Source organism: Canis lupus, chromosome 25 (assembly GCF_011100685.1).
Source record: "Canis lupus familiaris isolate Mischka breed German Shepherd chromosome 25, alternate assembly UU_Cfam_GSD_1.0, whole genome shotgun sequence".
Classification (NCBI taxonomy): Eukaryota; Metazoa; Chordata; class Mammalia; order Carnivora; family Canidae; genus Canis; species Canis lupus.
Window position 1 is genome coordinate 35417334 of NC_049246.1, and position 16820 is coordinate 35434153.

The following is a 16820-nucleotide window of genomic DNA, read 5'->3' on the forward strand; positions in this document are numbered from 1 at the left end:
GTGAGAGCTAACACTCAGCTGAGAAAGGACTGAGTCTAGTGTATGAAACCTGACGAGACTCATACTTGAATCAGGTGCTTGTGGAGGCTCTCTTCATATTTCTCTTTTCACTGATCTTCCATAAACCTAGAAGGTTTTGTAATATTCTAGAGTAGGATTAAACTTAAATAGCTCAAAATGAGGATGAGAGCATTGAGTTTCAGTCATTAGTTGGATCCAAATTGCTAATACCACAACAGAGCTCGACAGGTTCTTTAGCCCTGTTGAGTTCACATGTACTAGTGAACTGGGGCATGGAAAGTTCTGTTGACTGTCTTAGGTGGCCTTCATTTGGGGTGGAGGGGTTATCTGGCCAAGGAGATGCATTTAGGACTCTCCATTCTTGATGCTCTGAACTTTCAGAGGAGAAATATGAAGAGGTTTTAAAACCACTGCACATAAAAAAATAGAAAAATAAAACCACTGCACATCAGATGAAAACTGACACATACTGTTTTTCTCTTCCAGTTACAGGGACCATGAGGGCATGATGTGTTCTTGGTGAAATCAGTCTGTTATTTCAGATAGTTCTGTTACTGTTGAAACAACAGGGAAGACCTCCCCCACTCTAGTCTCCTATGCTCAAGTAAGAATTTAGGACAGTGCCAGACTACAGCACAAGCCTCTAGGATTTATTGCAGTACCTAGATCCACCATGAGGAGACGCCCAAGTGCTGTGTAGAAAGTAGTCCGACACCGCATGTCTGTCAGATTGGACTGATTGTTAATACCCAGAAATGAAAAGTGCTCGCTCTATTGAAAAAAAGAAGACAAGTTAAAAAGATAAAGACATGGGTCACAGGCAGAAGGCAAGCCAGGAACTTCAGAATTACTGAGCCTTTTCAAGCTAATGGCTGTATCGTCATTCTTGATTATGAAGGGGATTAAAATTTTTTTTTGATTATTGTTGTTATCTCCAACTAATTTATCTTTGTATGAGTAGAAGTAAGCAGCATCATCAAAACTCAGATTATCTGGCTCCTGAAGAGCAGCTCAGATGCCAGTTAAGTACATTCTGGCAGGGTGAAGGGAGCCAGGGAGGGGTCTCTGGCTGAGAAGGGGCGGAGGAAGAGCATTATGAACCTCAGCTGAAAACATCTCCTTCATATGGCTGAGGAAGCGTGTGTGGCTGGCTAAAGGAGAACCAGGAGGAGGTGCTAAATCACTCACCGTGTGATTGTTCAGCATGAACTGTACCGCACTAAGCTTCACTAGTTTCCTTACACTACTGTATGTGAAGACAAAGAAAGAAGGTCAAGGAAAGTGTGTACAAATGAAGAATCTTTAATGTAGAATGCAACTTTCTAGGATAAAGTAGTTTCTTTCTAATGAGTTCTATACCCAAATGATCTTATTTTCCTTAAACACTTGAATATAATACCTGCCAAATGAAAAAAAAAGATGTGTTCTCTTCTAAGCATTATTTAACCAACCAATGACAAAATTGACATAACAAACTCCTATCTGTAAGAAAAGAGATAAAACCCAGCAGTTTCCCCCAAGAATATCCTAGGGTAGCTTTTCTTGCTTCTAAGTGAATTAAGCCCTAAATCCCAGCCTAAGGCATGCATTGTGTGTGGTGAATCAAGTTCTTTCCTATGCTTTTAGAATGGTACTAGCTATGTACAAACTTTGGGATGATTGAGGAAAAAGTCACTCATTTTTACAGGGTTTAGTCTCTGGCAGACCCCTGGTTGTAGAAGGCTGTCTCCGAGCAATTCAAACTTTACAGCAGAGTTGGTCCAAGTCAAGAGGGAGTATAACCACTGCTTTTATTGCAGAGCCTATAATCAGGCTCCTCTTACCAAAAGGCTGACAGACCATCAAAATCAAGATGGACTCTGCATCACTTGTATGCAGAGTACAAGATTTTTGTAGCCAAAAATCTTGGCTACAGAGTGTATACTGATCGGACAGATCTGTTGGGTATTTCTGGATCTTAGAAATAACGAGGGATAAATCTGTAGAAACTGTGGGGTGGCTCATATCTGGAGTCTGGAATTATCCCTGGATTCTGTGTGGGTATTGCCTCTGGCTCCTAGGAGAATGGAGGATACCTGAGTACACATAAAACTAAATTAAAGTGGAAACAGCAGGAGGCCATGATTTGTAAGATGGTGGCAAGCCACAGTTCCTGCTGTGCACAGAAGCTGGCTTAGAAAAGGATATCCAATGGAGAGGTCATTGAGAAGCTGTAGTGTCTTGGAGGTGATTGGTTCACAGCGGCCCCAGTACTTCAGGTTGGTGATGCTGGAGGACAAAAAGAAGAAAAAAAGCAGGAGACACTTTTGATATGCCTGGTTTCCTTCAGGGTTGGGAGAAGAAGAATATCATCCATCAAGAGTCACCACACATCTGCATCACCAATTCACAGACATCACAACCACAAAAAATGGGTATAAAATCTCCGTACTTACATTTGGTTGACTAGAAAAATTATCCTTCAGATAATCTTCACTACTTGGTTCCAAAGCTACACTGGCCCATACCCAGGCCCTTGGAATTCTGGGGCACTCCAGGGCTGATTTCTGCAGCAAGGGTAAGAGATTTCTGCGGCAGTGATAACATGCAGACGTATGCAATTCTGCACCTGCACCATCCACTGTCAGCTGCAGAATTCTAGTAGCCCTTGCTTCCGGGTTCTTGGCTGGCAGAGTCCTTTAGACCCCCTTTGTTTTTTGCATCTTAAATTATTAACCAGCTCATGGATATGAGTGTTTAGGATTGGGATGGCTGGAAGGGGGCAAAATGTCACTTTGCACACAGCCCTGGGTAGAATATTTGGCTCCTAGCGTGTGCTTTGAGATAGTGAGCTCCAGAAAGGGGAAAAATGTGAACAAAGGGGTATAACTTAAAAAACCAACCAACAAACAAAAACAAAACAAACGAAAAAGGGCCAATTAGGAGCTCTAACTTTGAAGACAGTTCAAATAGTACTGTATTTTGCAGATTTAAGGCTCTCAAAGGGTGTGATGCTTCTTGAGAGGAAAAGCCTGTTTTAAAGTGGGGCTCTCCTCCTTGGGCAGGGGCGGGGGGCAAACCTAGTGGAAATCAGCACCAGAAAATGAATGCCCCCTCTGGGCATCCCTGGCAGCAGGGTGATTGGGTGAGAGGCTGAGCACCAATCACTGGGGAGGGAGGTCCATTTTGCTAATGCCATGACAGGGTTTCACCGGTGATTCCAGAAGCTAGAGATGAGATTCCACATGAACAAAATTAAATCCTTGCCTGTACAAGCCTGGAATGCTCTGGGGCCGGGCCATATCTCTAAGCACAGCTTGTCACACACTCAAATGCACAATTTTCTGACGCAAACGATCAATGCTGGAATACCAAGGCACTGGCAGCATAATGCCAATATCACATTTTACAGTTGCAACAGGATTGCAAGGGACTCTTGCTGATGGCAAGCCAAACACTTACATTTTTCCTATGAAGACGCTTAGGACCATAGTTTCATCATTCAAGCCCAGAACTTCTGAAAGTCGGCGGTACAGCTGGTGTTGTGTTATTAAGGGAAGAGAAAGTAATCAGAAAATATGGATTAGAAAAAAATCACATCCCAACATTGTTTTGATTCTTATTCAGGGGTTAGATGTGGGAAGAAAATGGACAAAAGTGTAGAAGAAGTCTCTGTTGAAGGGATAAGCTAGTTACTAAGTATTACTTGATACTGGAAAGATGCTGAGCTATCTTACCAGTCCCCTTCAACCCTTACATTACAAACTGTCAAAACCTTCTGCTGTTTTGGACATCAATTCACGTACAGAGACCAAGAACTGCCAATGTTGAGATCAACAGATGTTTTGACTGGCCATCTGGTAAGCACGTGGAACACTAGAGAAATGGACCCAATTCTCTGGGTCCCAATCAATCTCTCAAAATTCTACAGATGAAGAAGAGACATTTGGACTCCTGATACTAAAATCTGTGTCTGAACTATTATCAGATGTTTCTCAGTCAGCAATTCCACAAGCATAAGTGAGAACCAAGTGGAGCCAAATGAGAGTCTGTTACCTTAGAGGATTTTTGCACCTGGTCCCCAATGTAGATCTTACGAAACTGTTCAAAAAAGCTCAGCATGGCCAATTCTAGCTTCTCATTACCCGCTTGAGCCAAGCGAGAATCTGTTAGGTTCATCAGCTGGAGCACCCTAGAGGAAGAAGAGCAATGATTCTCTCAACAGCAGGATATCCTGGTCACTCTAGAAGATCTGACCTACCCTCAAGTAGTCCTATGTGTCTCCTCTCCTTACCCATTCTATCTAAAGGGCATTCTCTGCAGGCTCTATGCTCTGCTGAGAGACCAAAACTCTCCACTTCTGACCCATAGGAACCACAGCTGAAGAATGAATATGAATGACTGGTTGGATGTTTAAAAGTTCCAGTTCACGGAGACTGTAGACTGAGGCAGAACTAATAACTGGCTTAAAAATAGTGGGGGAGGGCAGCCTGGTGGCGCAGCGGTTTAGCGCCGCCTGCAGCTCTGGGTGTGATCCTGGAGACGCGGAATCCAGTCCCACCTCAGGCTCCCTGCATGGAGCCTGCTTCTCCCTCTGCCTGTGTCTCTGCCTCTCTCTTTCTGTCTCTCATGAATAAATAAATAAAATCTTAAAAAAAAAATAGTGGGGGAAAAATAAAACAATACTGGCACCATGGTAATGGTTTTCCTTGAAACTTTTGGGAGACTAAGTGAAGCAATTTGTTTTATGAGTCCCAGTACCGCATCTATAATTTGAGGGAGACTAGACTAAGCTCATTCTCTTTTCCCACAGAGCCATGAAGGGAACGGACACATGAAGGACAATGTCCACAGGCAGATAACAGTTCCAAAGACCAAGAACAGATATGTCACCCGTGACTTCATCCCTTTTCCTCATGCCTTTCCTCCCTCCCCAAAAAAGCATATTGGAATTGTGTAATACAAGTGTATAAATACTGAGTGAATGTTATTACAAGTGAGTCATTTGTCATTCTGATGATCTGAGAACAGGTAGACTGTTTTTGACATATCACAAATAAATTAGACTCAGGCATGATGTTGTAACACACAGTGTGAGAACCAGTATCCAAGACACTCTCTAAACTTAATATATATTAAGACACACAAAGTATCACACAGGCCGCTGCATCAGTAAGCTTATTAGCTTTCATCCTTATCAAATCTTGGCTCAACTCTTCAAAAAATGCCAATGTGACACGGCATGGAGACTTTGGTCAGGATTAAGGTACCTAAGGGCAGATGGGCATCTGATAATAGAAAAATGAGGATTTTCAGAAAAAGAATTATGGATTGAAATGCCTGGGAATCAATCTATTTGAAGGCATCATGTTAAAATATGTTTATCTCCAAGGAGAGCATCTGAAAGTTCAGAACCTTCAGGGTGGCAGGTCCCCAAGGTTGAAATCTGTTCTCACACAATCCTGTAACATGATCTGCCCTTCCACTTGCATTCTGATAGGAGGCTGCAGTGGGTTGTCCAGGGGCTACTGGATGTGTGACACCATGACAGACTGGATGCAGATGCAGATAGGAGAATCTAGCTGACTTCTGGGCTAGACGTTAAAACAAAGCCACTTTCCTCATTAAAATTTTTTAAAAAAGATTTTACTAACTTATTTATTTGAGAGAGAGAGAGAGAGAGAGAGAGAGAGAGAATGAGCACAAACAGGGTGAAGGGCAGAGGAAGGAGCAGACTCCTCCCCTGAAGGGAGAGCCTGACTTGGGAGCTTAATCCCAGGACTCTGGGATCATGATCTGAGCCAAAAGCAGATGGTTAACTGAATAAGTCAACCAGGTGCCTCTAATTTTTTTTGAATAATACTTAAGCATTATTTATGCTGACATGTAATGGGCTTATTATTTTTAAGTGAAAATTTTAAACTTTCTCAGTTTTACTTTTTATTTTTTAGTCATCTCACTGTCCAACATGGGGCTCGAACTCACAACCCTGAGATCAAGAGTCCCATCCTTTACCAACTGAGCCAACTAGGCACCCCAGTTTTAGTTTTTAATATAATATCAATAGCTATATTTTATAAATGGAAGCTCTTTAAGATCTTCGATACTTTTTAAGGGGTGAATAGTCTTGAGGAAAAGGTTTGAGAACCTCTGCAGTAGAGTATTAAAAAATCCTGCCTTCTTATTTAAATTTTAAAAAGATGAGAGAGAGAGAGAGAGAGAGAGAGAAAGAATGTACATAAGTGTAGGGGGAGGGGAGAAGAGGAGAGAGACAAGCAGACTCCCCACAGAGGGGAGCCCGATGGAGGGCTCTATCCTAGGACCCCAAGATCACAACCTGAGCCAAAGACAGATACCTAATTGACTGAGCCACCCAGGCACTCCCAAAATCCTGCCTTTTTATTTCTGTTAGGTTAATTTTTAGAAATTGTTAAATGTTCATTGTAGGTTTTTAGAAAGATGGATGAGAATCACACAGATACAAAATAACTTGAAATCCTCTAGGTGGAAAAGTGTATGTCAAGAGATTTGAAAGGCTGTAGAAACTCTAATTCCATATTTGGTGATATTTGAAGAACTGTATTTTCCTATCAGTCTTACTCTGCTAAGGCAAAAGCAATCCACATTTCATTAACTCTGAGATACTGTCCTTAAAGATAAAAGCTACTCTCTACTCTGGTTTTCCTAATTTTGTATCCATCATTTCTTTGCTGAATTACTGCAAATGTTTTCTCAGTATAGACTATAGGTAGAATTTTTGCTATACTTCTAAAAGTTAGACCTGTAACAGTCCTTCATTTTCATGGGCAATCAGCTTCATGAGATTACACTCTATAAGCAGGGAGGAAAGCATTAACAGAAGCATGCAAAAGTTCTCGTGGTGTTAGGACCCAAAAAGAGGGGTGGCAGTCACACCAGTGAAATGGAAAGTCTATGAGAGCACTTACCGACAGACAAGCTCGCCATCCATAGCATCTTGCTCATCAGTGCTGGCAAAAGATACTCGGCCACCAATCACTGCGCCAATGATGTAAACCAGCCACGTCAGTCTTCCTGCAACAGGAAGGAGATCTATTAGTGTCCCCTATAGTGGTCATTTCATTGAAGAAGCTTCCTTATGGTGAGGTGCGTTTCTTACTATGAGCTTCTGTAATCTTTAGAACACTATGGCAAAGCCATAATGTCTAACTTTTCTTACCGAGTATTGCTATTACCCTAACTTTGGTAAAGGTGATGTCAAGGGGAAAATTCATCAGATAACCAATGGTCCCCTATCAGACAAAGTCATTATTTTTAGAGTTCAGTACTTTCTTGAAGTTAAATACATGCATATAGACACAATTTCAGTTACTCTTCCCTAGCCCTGTGGCATTTACTCACAATATTCTTTTGTGTAGAGGGAGGTAATGGATGATGGAAGAGCTCTTTTGGAGGGCAGGTAGGGAAGAGAGGTGGTAATGAGTGAAGTGGTACTGAGAGCACCGCGTTCCAGGCTACAGCTCCCATCCACTCACCTTCCTGCACTGCGATATCCATTGGGCTCGCGCTAGCACTCTGCAGCAGCTCCTGATAGGACTGGGCAGACTGGTCAAACAACTGCACAAGAAGTGCGCATGTCTTCTCGTACTCACAACGCCCAATGGTAGACAGCTGGTCCAGCTGCTGTTGCACCAGGCCTGTATCCTCCAGAGGGTCTTCCAGGCCATCCCTGTTCCCAAGGGAAGAAGAAGGAAGGCGGCTTTCTTCAAATATGCCATTGATTACCCCACCACAACAGCTCTCACTCTTCTGCATTTAGCCACCACTGCCAATGACAGAGGCCCATATCCCAACAGTATCATTTACCAAGAAAAAAATACAAAAAGTGGGAAGACAGGTGTCTTCACCCTAACGTCTGTCTTCTTTAAATATATTGTGTTGGTGTCCAGCCTTCTGATCTGGACTCCTGCTCCTGTAACATTCGTCTGCCTCCACCCTCTCAGTCCTATGCTTCCCCCCATGCTCTTGGTTTTTAGTCTCTTGCTTGTTGTTGACTCTAATAACCTTTGGGACTACATATATCCTGTCCCTGTGGTGAGGCCACTGTGGCTAGATAGGTTTTGGAATTCAGAGATCTTCAGATTTTAAAGGGTCAATATGATGCTTCTACCATGTGATACGAACCCTCAATGGACTCTGGTGTATCAAATAAAATATTCCTGTGGCAAAATGTAGAACCATCATGGATAGTTATACAAAGCAGTTTTTTTTTTTTTTTACAAAGCAGTTTTTAAAAAAACTATAAATGGTTTCTTATCAGCGCATGACAAATTTTGCCACCGAATGAGTTTTGATTCCAAACTTATGAGAAAATTTAGTTTTCACATCTTGGATGTTAGACTCGCAGATGAGGCACTATGGGTCTATACCAGGTCCTAGCTTCTCTCTAGGCTCCTAGACTTAAAAATTGTGTCATACTCTTGAGCTCTTGGTCTATTGCTACATCACAGTATGACAATCCAACAGCTATAGCTCCACTACCATACAACAAGAGTCACAGTTGTGTGTGTACCATGGTCCATACACTGGGCCAGGACACAGTAATTTAATCCTTCTAATAACCTTGCCCAAGAGCACATGGTTATTAATTGGTTCTCTGGGCCCAGAGCCCACACCTGTAATCACTCCTCAACAATGCCTCACTGAAACCAGCTGAATCCTCAGAAACAAACTATGTAGCTGATAGAACAATGCTTTCCAGTGGTCTTCACAAATACTTGGATTTTGAAATGATTCAAGTCATTAGTAGTTGAGCCTATAACTCTTATGACAATTAAATGCACTTGACTCTGAGCCAATTAAGACCTGATTTTTTAAAAAAAACCCAGACCTTCAGAGTCCAAGTAAATTCCCCTGAAAAACAACCAACAGAAAAAATATACAAGAAAGGTCCCTAAACAAAGAGTAACTTCATTTATATAGGTCATTTCTGAAAAGGTCTAACATTTCTTTGGGTAGAGATTTCTGGTCCAGTTAACAGTCAAGGTAGACAGAAACCATGAAATTGATAATCAGCTGCCTAGGATTCTTCCCTCTTCTAGTAAGCTCTGGATTGTGTCATCTTATTTATCCACCAATTTCTTCAAGAAATTAGAGCACCTATAACTTATAGATAATTCTTATCATCTATAGCTTATAAATGTTCCTGCCACGTTTAAAAGAAATCATCTCCAAGGACAAAGAGAACATTGTTATATACCTTGTATTCAAAGAGATCGCTAAGGAGGGCAAAAAAGGGGGCTATGAATCAGGATGCTGCAGAGAAAGCCTGTTCTCAGATTTTATGCTCCACCTGCTATTTGGCTGACATGAGGAAATGGCCGTTAATATGGAGTCAGCTCCAAGGAGGCCCAAGTCAAGTGCGCTCTTGACAACTGGGTGTCTGACCTCTGTCAAGTCTGACACCATGCGGCTGTCTCATTTTCCTTACCTCAGGATGATGTGCACAGATTCCAAACGGGACGTGATATAGGCTTTGGTGACCTCAGGAGTATAAGTTTCCAGCATGTGGGGCTCTGTGGCTTTCACGTATGGCACAGAGGCTGCCAGCCGCTGCCATAGGCTCAGGAGATAGTGCACACTATTTGGGGCAAATTCCCAGTGCTAAGGAAAATCAAAAGAGTAGGAGGCATATTCTCATTTTTTTGTACACATTAGTCCCATTCTACTTGACTTAAGAAAAAAAAAAGGGATAAATGTTTATGGGCTTTGTTCTGTGCATGACAACTCATGTAATGTGCTTATTAGTATTTCAGAGATTAACAATCTAATAAAAAGAGCTGTTCTACGCTGGTTGTGTAAGCCTTCCCACAAGGAAAGTCTTGTGTAAGTGGTTCTCAAACATTAGTATCCATGAGAATCACCCGGAGAACCTGTTAGACACAGAGACACCAAGGATCCACCTGGACCTACCGAAGCAAGAAATTATGGGGGTAAAACACAGCACCTGTATTTTTCATCAAACTCCTCAGATGATTTTGATGCAAGCCATAAAATTTGAGAACCACTGTCCTATATTACATGACTATGAAAGAGGCCACTAGCTTTCTCTTTATTCTTCTGTCTGGCTCTCTGTTCTAGTCTTCCCTTTTTAGAGTGATAATGTAAATATTATCCTTGCAGCTCCCACATGCTGCTCTAACCAAACTCCTTGCACTTTTGTTAGGCAAACAAGCAGGCTGCAGTAACTACTCTGCAGGGTTGCCCTAAATTTATATTCATTTTTGCCTGGGGGAAGAAAAGGGAATACAGGCACATCTTGGAGATACCACTATGGGTTTGATTCCACACCACTGCTATAAAGCAAGTCAAATGAACTTTTTGGTTTTCCAGCACATATAAGAAAGTTATGTTTTACACTACAATCTAGTAAGTGTGCAACAGCATTATGTCTAAAAAAAATGTACATAACCTTAACTAAAAAATATCTTATTGCTAAAAATGCTAACCATCATCTGAACTTTCAGGCAGTTGTAATCACTGGTCACAGATCACTATAACAAACAGGAGAAAGTCTGAAATATTATGAGAATTACCAAAATGTGACACAGAGACATTAAGTGCTGTTGGAAAAATGGCACCGACATACTTGCTCAATGCAGGGTTGCCATAAACGTTCAACTTGTAAAAAACATAGTATCATCTGTGAAGTGCAATAAAATGAGGTATGCCTGTATTCTTATAAGTTTAAAACCAATGAGCAAGAGAAGAGGTTCCAATGTGTAGTAAAGAGAGACAAACAATCAAAGACAAACCTGTAGGCTGGTCACTGTGAAGTTAGCTATCAATCGGATGACCTCAGGATAGTTTTCCACCTTTACTAATTCTCCCAGTTGATAGTTACTCTTCAATCGGGCCAGTAGTCTGCAAAACTCATGGTAATTGTTTGGGTCTGATAAACTCTGGTGACAGCACAGGAGGAAAATAAAATGTAAAATGTGATGCACTATACTTCCAGAATGACATTTGGGATGGCACGAGGGGACAATCATTTAATCTGAGCTACATGCCCTCACTTAGAAAGATACATCTATAGAATGGTTTAAAAACAATTTTTAAAGATGTAACTTTTAAAAGGGATGGTCACATCTATTATCTCATCTGTTCTTATCAATCATCCTGTGAGATGAAATTAGGAGCCTCAATTTAAAGTCTGAAATGGAAGCCCAGAGGGATCACATTACTTGCCTAAAGTTGTAAAGCTGATTAATAATAGAAAAGAGGCACAACTGAGGATGTGACTGGTCTGTCTGCTTCCCACTGATCAAAGATCATGAAATTTTCATTTCTACATCTGTCAAATTTATCAGTAAATAAGACTATATTCAGTGGCAAAGTTACACAAATACTTAATTTATTTACATTATATTATCATTGCTATAATAAGTTTTAAAGATCTTATACTAGTATGTTTATATATTTACTTTATAATCAAACACTTTGGATTTGTTTGCATATTATACCAACGTATTTAACTGTCTTCTTACGTTGGTCTTCCTTGATTAGCATACTTTATTTTGTTCACTACCATATCCCTAACACATAGTAGGTGCTCTACATATTTGCTGAATGAATAAATGCTTTTTTAACAGTCTTCAATAAATGGTGTTGGGAAAACTGGACAGCAACATGCAAAAAGCCGAACTGGACCACTTCCTTACATCATACAGAAAAATAAACTCAAAATGGACTAAAGACCTAAACTTGAGACTTGAAACCATAAAATTCCTAGAAGAGAAAGTAGGCAGTCATCTCCTTGACATCAGCCACAGCAACATTTCTTTGGATATGTGTCCTCAGGCAAGACAAACAAAAAGCAAAAATAAACTATTGGGACTATACCAAAATAAAAAGCTTTTGCATAGTGAAGGAAACCATCAACAAAATGAAAAGATAACCTACTGAATGGGAAAAGATATTTGCAAATGGATATATCTGATAAGGGGATAGTATCCAAAATACGTAAAGAACTCATGCAACTTGACAATCTGGCTAAAACATGATGGGAGGATCTGAAGAGACATTTTCCCATAGAGGACATACAGATGGCCAACAGACCCATGAAAATATGCTTAATATCACTAATCATCAAAATCACAATGAGATATCCCCTTACAACTTGTCAGAACAGCTAGTTATTAAAAAGACAGAAATACTGCGGCACCTGTCTGGCTCAGTCACTAAAGCATATTACTTTTTTAAAAAAATTATTTACTTTTTTAGAGCATGTACTCTCTCTTTTTTTAAAGATTTTATTTACTTATTTATTCACGAGAGACACAGAGAACAAGAGAGGTAGACACAGGCAGAGGGAGAAGCAGGCTCCATGCAGGAAGTCTTATTTTTCTTCTTCTTTTTTTTTTTTTTAATTTTTATTTATTTATGATAGTCACACAGGGAGAGACAGAGAGAGGCAGAGACACAGGCAGAGGGAGAAGCAGGCTCCATGCACCAGGAGCCCGACGTGGGATTTGATCCCAGGTCTCCAGGATTGCGCCCTGGGCCAAAGGCAGGCGCCAAACCGCTGTGCCACCCAGGGATCCCCATGCAGGAAGTCTGATGTGGGACTTGATCCTGGAATCCCGGGATCATGCCTTGAGCCAAAGGCAGACACTCCACCACTGAGGCATGCAGGCGTCTCTTTTTCTTTAAAGATTTTATTTATTTATTCATGAGATACACACAGAGAGAGAGGCAGAGACAAAGGCAGAGAGAGAAGCAGGCTCCATGCAGAGAGCCCGATGTGGGACTCGATCCTGGAACTCCAGGATCATGCCCTGGGCTGAAGGCAGGCGCTTAGCTGCTGAGCCACCCAGGCATCCCTCTTTTTAAAAAGATTTTATTTATTTATTTGAGAGAGAGAAAGAGAGAGAGCGTATATGTGCACACACATGAGCACAAGGAGGGGCAGAGGGAGGGAAGCAGACTCCTTGCTGAACAGGGAGCCCACATAGGGGCATAAAAAACAAAGCAAAACAACAACAAAAACAAAAACCCAAAACAAAAAAACCTAAAAACTTGACCCAAAAGACAAGAAAGAACAAGTGCACTGCTGGTGCGAATGCAAACTGGTGTAGTCATCGTGGCAGACAGTATGGAGGTTCCTCATAAAATTAAAAATAGAAATACTGTATGATCCAGTAATTCCACTATTGGTTATCTACCCAAAGAAAACAAAAACAGTAATTTGAAAAGATATATGCAACCCTCTGTGTCCTGTGGCATTATTTACAATAATCAAGCTATGGAAGCAACCTAAGTGTCCACTATAGACAAATGAATAAAGAATAAGTGGTATGTGTGTGTGTGTATACCTACATACATGCATATACATACAATGTAATATTATTCAACCATAAAAAAGACCAAGATCTTGCCACTTGCGATTAAGTGGATGGACCTATGGGGTATTATACTAAGTGAACTAAGTCAGTTAAAGAAATACAAATACCATAGGACTTATATGTGGAATCTAAAAAATGAAACAAAAGAACAAACAAACAAAAAAAGCTGAGACAGATCCATAAATAAAGAGAACAAACTGAGGGTAGCTAGAGGGGAGGCACTGGGGACATGGTCAAAAATGGACGAAGGGGAGTGGGAAACACAGGCTTCCCACTTATGCAGTGAAGAAGTCACGGGGATGAGGCACAGCACAGGGAATATAGTCAATGATACTGTAAAAGGATTCTGTGGTGACAGATGGGAGCTACACTTGTAAGCATGGCATAACATAGAGAATCGTTTCACTACGTTGTACATCTGAAACTAATGTACATTCTGAGTCAATGAACTTCAATTTAAAAAAAGAATTATTACCAAGAGGGACAGAACTGAGTATATTTAAAAATGAAATGCTTATATGGTATTTCCTAGTGTAGAGAAGTAGTACTTTAAAAGAACTAGGCGTTGGCGGAACCTTTGGGACTGAAAAACACAAAAAGGGCAATCAAATTATGGAATGAATACTGGAATGGGAATATCTCCCTTCTTACCTAAAAGCAGCCCTATACACTTTGGTAAATAATGTACATTAAAAAAAGGAAACAAAAACAAAACCCAAACTCTAGATTCTTAATTTCTTGGGAGAAAAATGACTAGGTTTCTCCTTATTTTCTCGTGTCAAAGTATCCTTTCCCCCAACTCCTGCATTTCTGATGCTAGAGGATACAAGCTCCCCATTTGGGTAAACACTCTCAAGAATCTGTCTACAGATACAGATTCACTTAAATCTGAAGAATGACTCTCTAGGATTTCTGTTAAGTGTGGCCTTTAGATGGATCTCCTTCTGACCCAACAGAAAGGCATATACTAATTACATACATACACATGCACAACATACATTATTTATATATGTATTCAAATAAAAATAAATTCTCAAAACTCTTACCTGTGGGTTTTCCAGTATTCGTTTAACACCATCAACAAGATGTGAGAGAAACTTGGCCCTCTCTGCATTGTTAAACAGGGATCTTCTGACTGAGGCAATCTGTACTAAGCAGGATAATACCTAAAAAGCAGGCACAACCCAAACACAACTAATTAAAAGATGATATGGCTACTCCAGACTATCCCCCTCCCCTCCTATAATATTCTTCTTTACATATGCCACTAACTCTATCCTTTCAACCTCTGCTACCATTATAATGATATAGAAAGATTAGGGAAGGTGCAGCTAACAATACTTGAAAAAGCTTTATTGAAAGAAAAGAAAAAGATAATTAGATACAAGTTACCATGCTAACTAGTTAAATTCATAGTCTGGAAATTAAGTATTATTCTTTGACCACCCAATGGCTTCTTTGGTTCTTAAGATATATATATTTAAGGCTTGAAAATACCATACAGTTCATAGTTTAAGTTTTAGTTTTCCCTGCTTCATTAAGACTTTTGGCTAATCAGGTTTTGCCATAATGAAATAACCGAATTAGATCTGTGTCCTGAAAAAGAATAGGCTTTACACTGAAAACATTTTACCCTTTCCCCACTGTGTTAGATATTAATATTGTTTGCCCCTCCAGATCTATCTTCTATCATTCTCCAGATTGCTCTGTTCCCTGGGAGGCTGACTTCTGCCCACCAGTAAGTGGCCAGAGCTCCGCTGCCCTCTTGCCTCTAGTAGGCTTCAATCACTGCAAAGTACTGGGGAGAGATTAAAGGCAGGAAGAAAAGAGGCATCCCTTCTGGACCCCTGGCTGGGCCATGACTGGCAGTGTCCCCTCCCAGCTGTCACCAAATCACAGCTTCAGCTCTTTCCAGCGTTTCCTCTTCTTGCCCACTAGGGCTCCCCACTACTGCAACCCCCTAGAGGGTGTACCTCACCTCACCACTCCTTGTCGGATTCCCTTAGTGTTGCCCACATCTTTACCAATTGGCCTTTCACAAACTACCTCTCTTGAGTGAGCTACCTTTTCCTGAAGTAAACCTAATGATACAAACAATATTGAATTCATGTTTCTACTAGTGCTAAGGTCTACATTTGGAAAAGTACCATAATAACCAGGAAAACAGTACTAAGCAAAACACCCATTACTTTACTGTTTTGTTTGTGTTTCGTACAGTAGCACTTTATACCAATCTGAAATACTAGGCCGGTGTCTTTCAGGACCTGGATGAACTCTGAGATTTGAGGATGGTAATTACTGTTTTAAAGGAGAAATACATCATTCTAAGAGCTCTCGAATGTTATACAGGATAGTATACAAATGTGCCTTCCCCTTACAGTTTCCAGTTAGCACTCATGTAATACATGCCTGAAGGATATTCAAAAATTGTGGGCAGGATAATTTTTAATTAGATAATACAAGCTGAACCTCCTCTACTGTAGCCTGTGGCTGTTCTCAAACAGTACAGTATAAAGTCAGATTCAAGATGAGACCAAAAGAGCCTTGACATCTGCAGCAATTTGTCTTTAGCGGGAAAAATTTAAAGAGAATTAAGACTTTACTGCAAGAATTTTTAGGCCACGAGCTTTACCACAAAAGGCTAGATAACTAACCCTAGTATTCCTAGTATCACATGCTTTACTTGTGTGATTTGGTACAACAAAATGAAGGAGCGTAAGGCTCATTCACCATTGCTACTTTCTAGTAGTAGGTTAGCTTTGTAAACTGTGGGCCTGACTCACCAGAGGTGAAAATGAAGGAGGGATGGAATGATACAGGTCAAAAAACAGCTGCAGAGTTGAAGAATCTAAGAATGCTGAAAAGAGACAAAGGAGTCATTACTGAGTGCGTCTGCTCATTGCTAGCGGCATACTTACAGCACTATGTATTAGGGGGCACATCCTCTGCTTTTCTCAGTGTTTATTTCCTTTCAAACTGATAAGCTAAAAGGGGCTCTTTGTTTTTCCTGTTTTCTCATTTTTTAAAGTACTAGGTTTTAGCTCCTCTAAGGAGCAGATTCATTCTTATGATTCTCAGAGAACTTAAGACAATCAGGAATGTGTTTAAAGGAAGAAGTTTGATCCTGAAGAACACAAAAATAAGTTCTTTTCTCCGATTTTATGTTTAAATCTAGAAGTGACCTGAAATGAGTAAGATCACAGAAGTCTATAGGTGATGAATGTGAGAAGGTCAAACTCACATCTGTGAGTAACCCAGTAATTCAAAGTTCTCCCAAGCTGAGGGATCTGTAAGATTCATCCAACACTCTCTATCTCCCTTTTTCAAGACAGATGCTGACCTTCTAAGTTTCCTCTAAAAGCCAGCAAGGGACTGTCAGGGGTTCTTCAGATTGTCTTGCAGACGTTATGTAGGGGTGGGCAGCAGTTTATTCTAGGT

General features: G+C 40.6%; 1 protein-coding gene across 2 annotated transcripts in view; it reads right to left on the reverse strand.

The window, feature by feature from the left end:
- XPO7 (exportin 7) overlaps positions 1–16820 on the reverse strand; it is a 40503-nt gene that overhangs the window by 14347 nt on the left and 9336 nt on the right. For both annotated transcript variants that reach the window (XM_038573902.1, XM_038573903.1), the window contains exons 8-18: positions 16166–16239; positions 14429–14548; positions 10794–10940; positions 9470–9642; positions 7515–7708; positions 6948–7053; positions 4057–4192; positions 3463–3536; positions 2209–2289; positions 1210–1273; positions 684–792 (exon numbers count right to left, since the gene is read on the reverse strand). In XM_038573902.1, the coding sequence (XP_038429830.1) occupies positions 684–792; positions 1210–1273; positions 2209–2289; positions 3463–3536; positions 4057–4192; positions 6948–7053; positions 7515–7708; positions 9470–9642; positions 10794–10940; positions 14429–14548; positions 16166–16239 (1278 nt within the window). The remainder of the gene's footprint in view (positions 1–683; positions 793–1209; positions 1274–2208; positions 2290–3462; positions 3537–4056; positions 4193–6947; positions 7054–7514; positions 7709–9469; positions 9643–10793; positions 10941–14428; positions 14549–16165; positions 16240–16820) is intronic.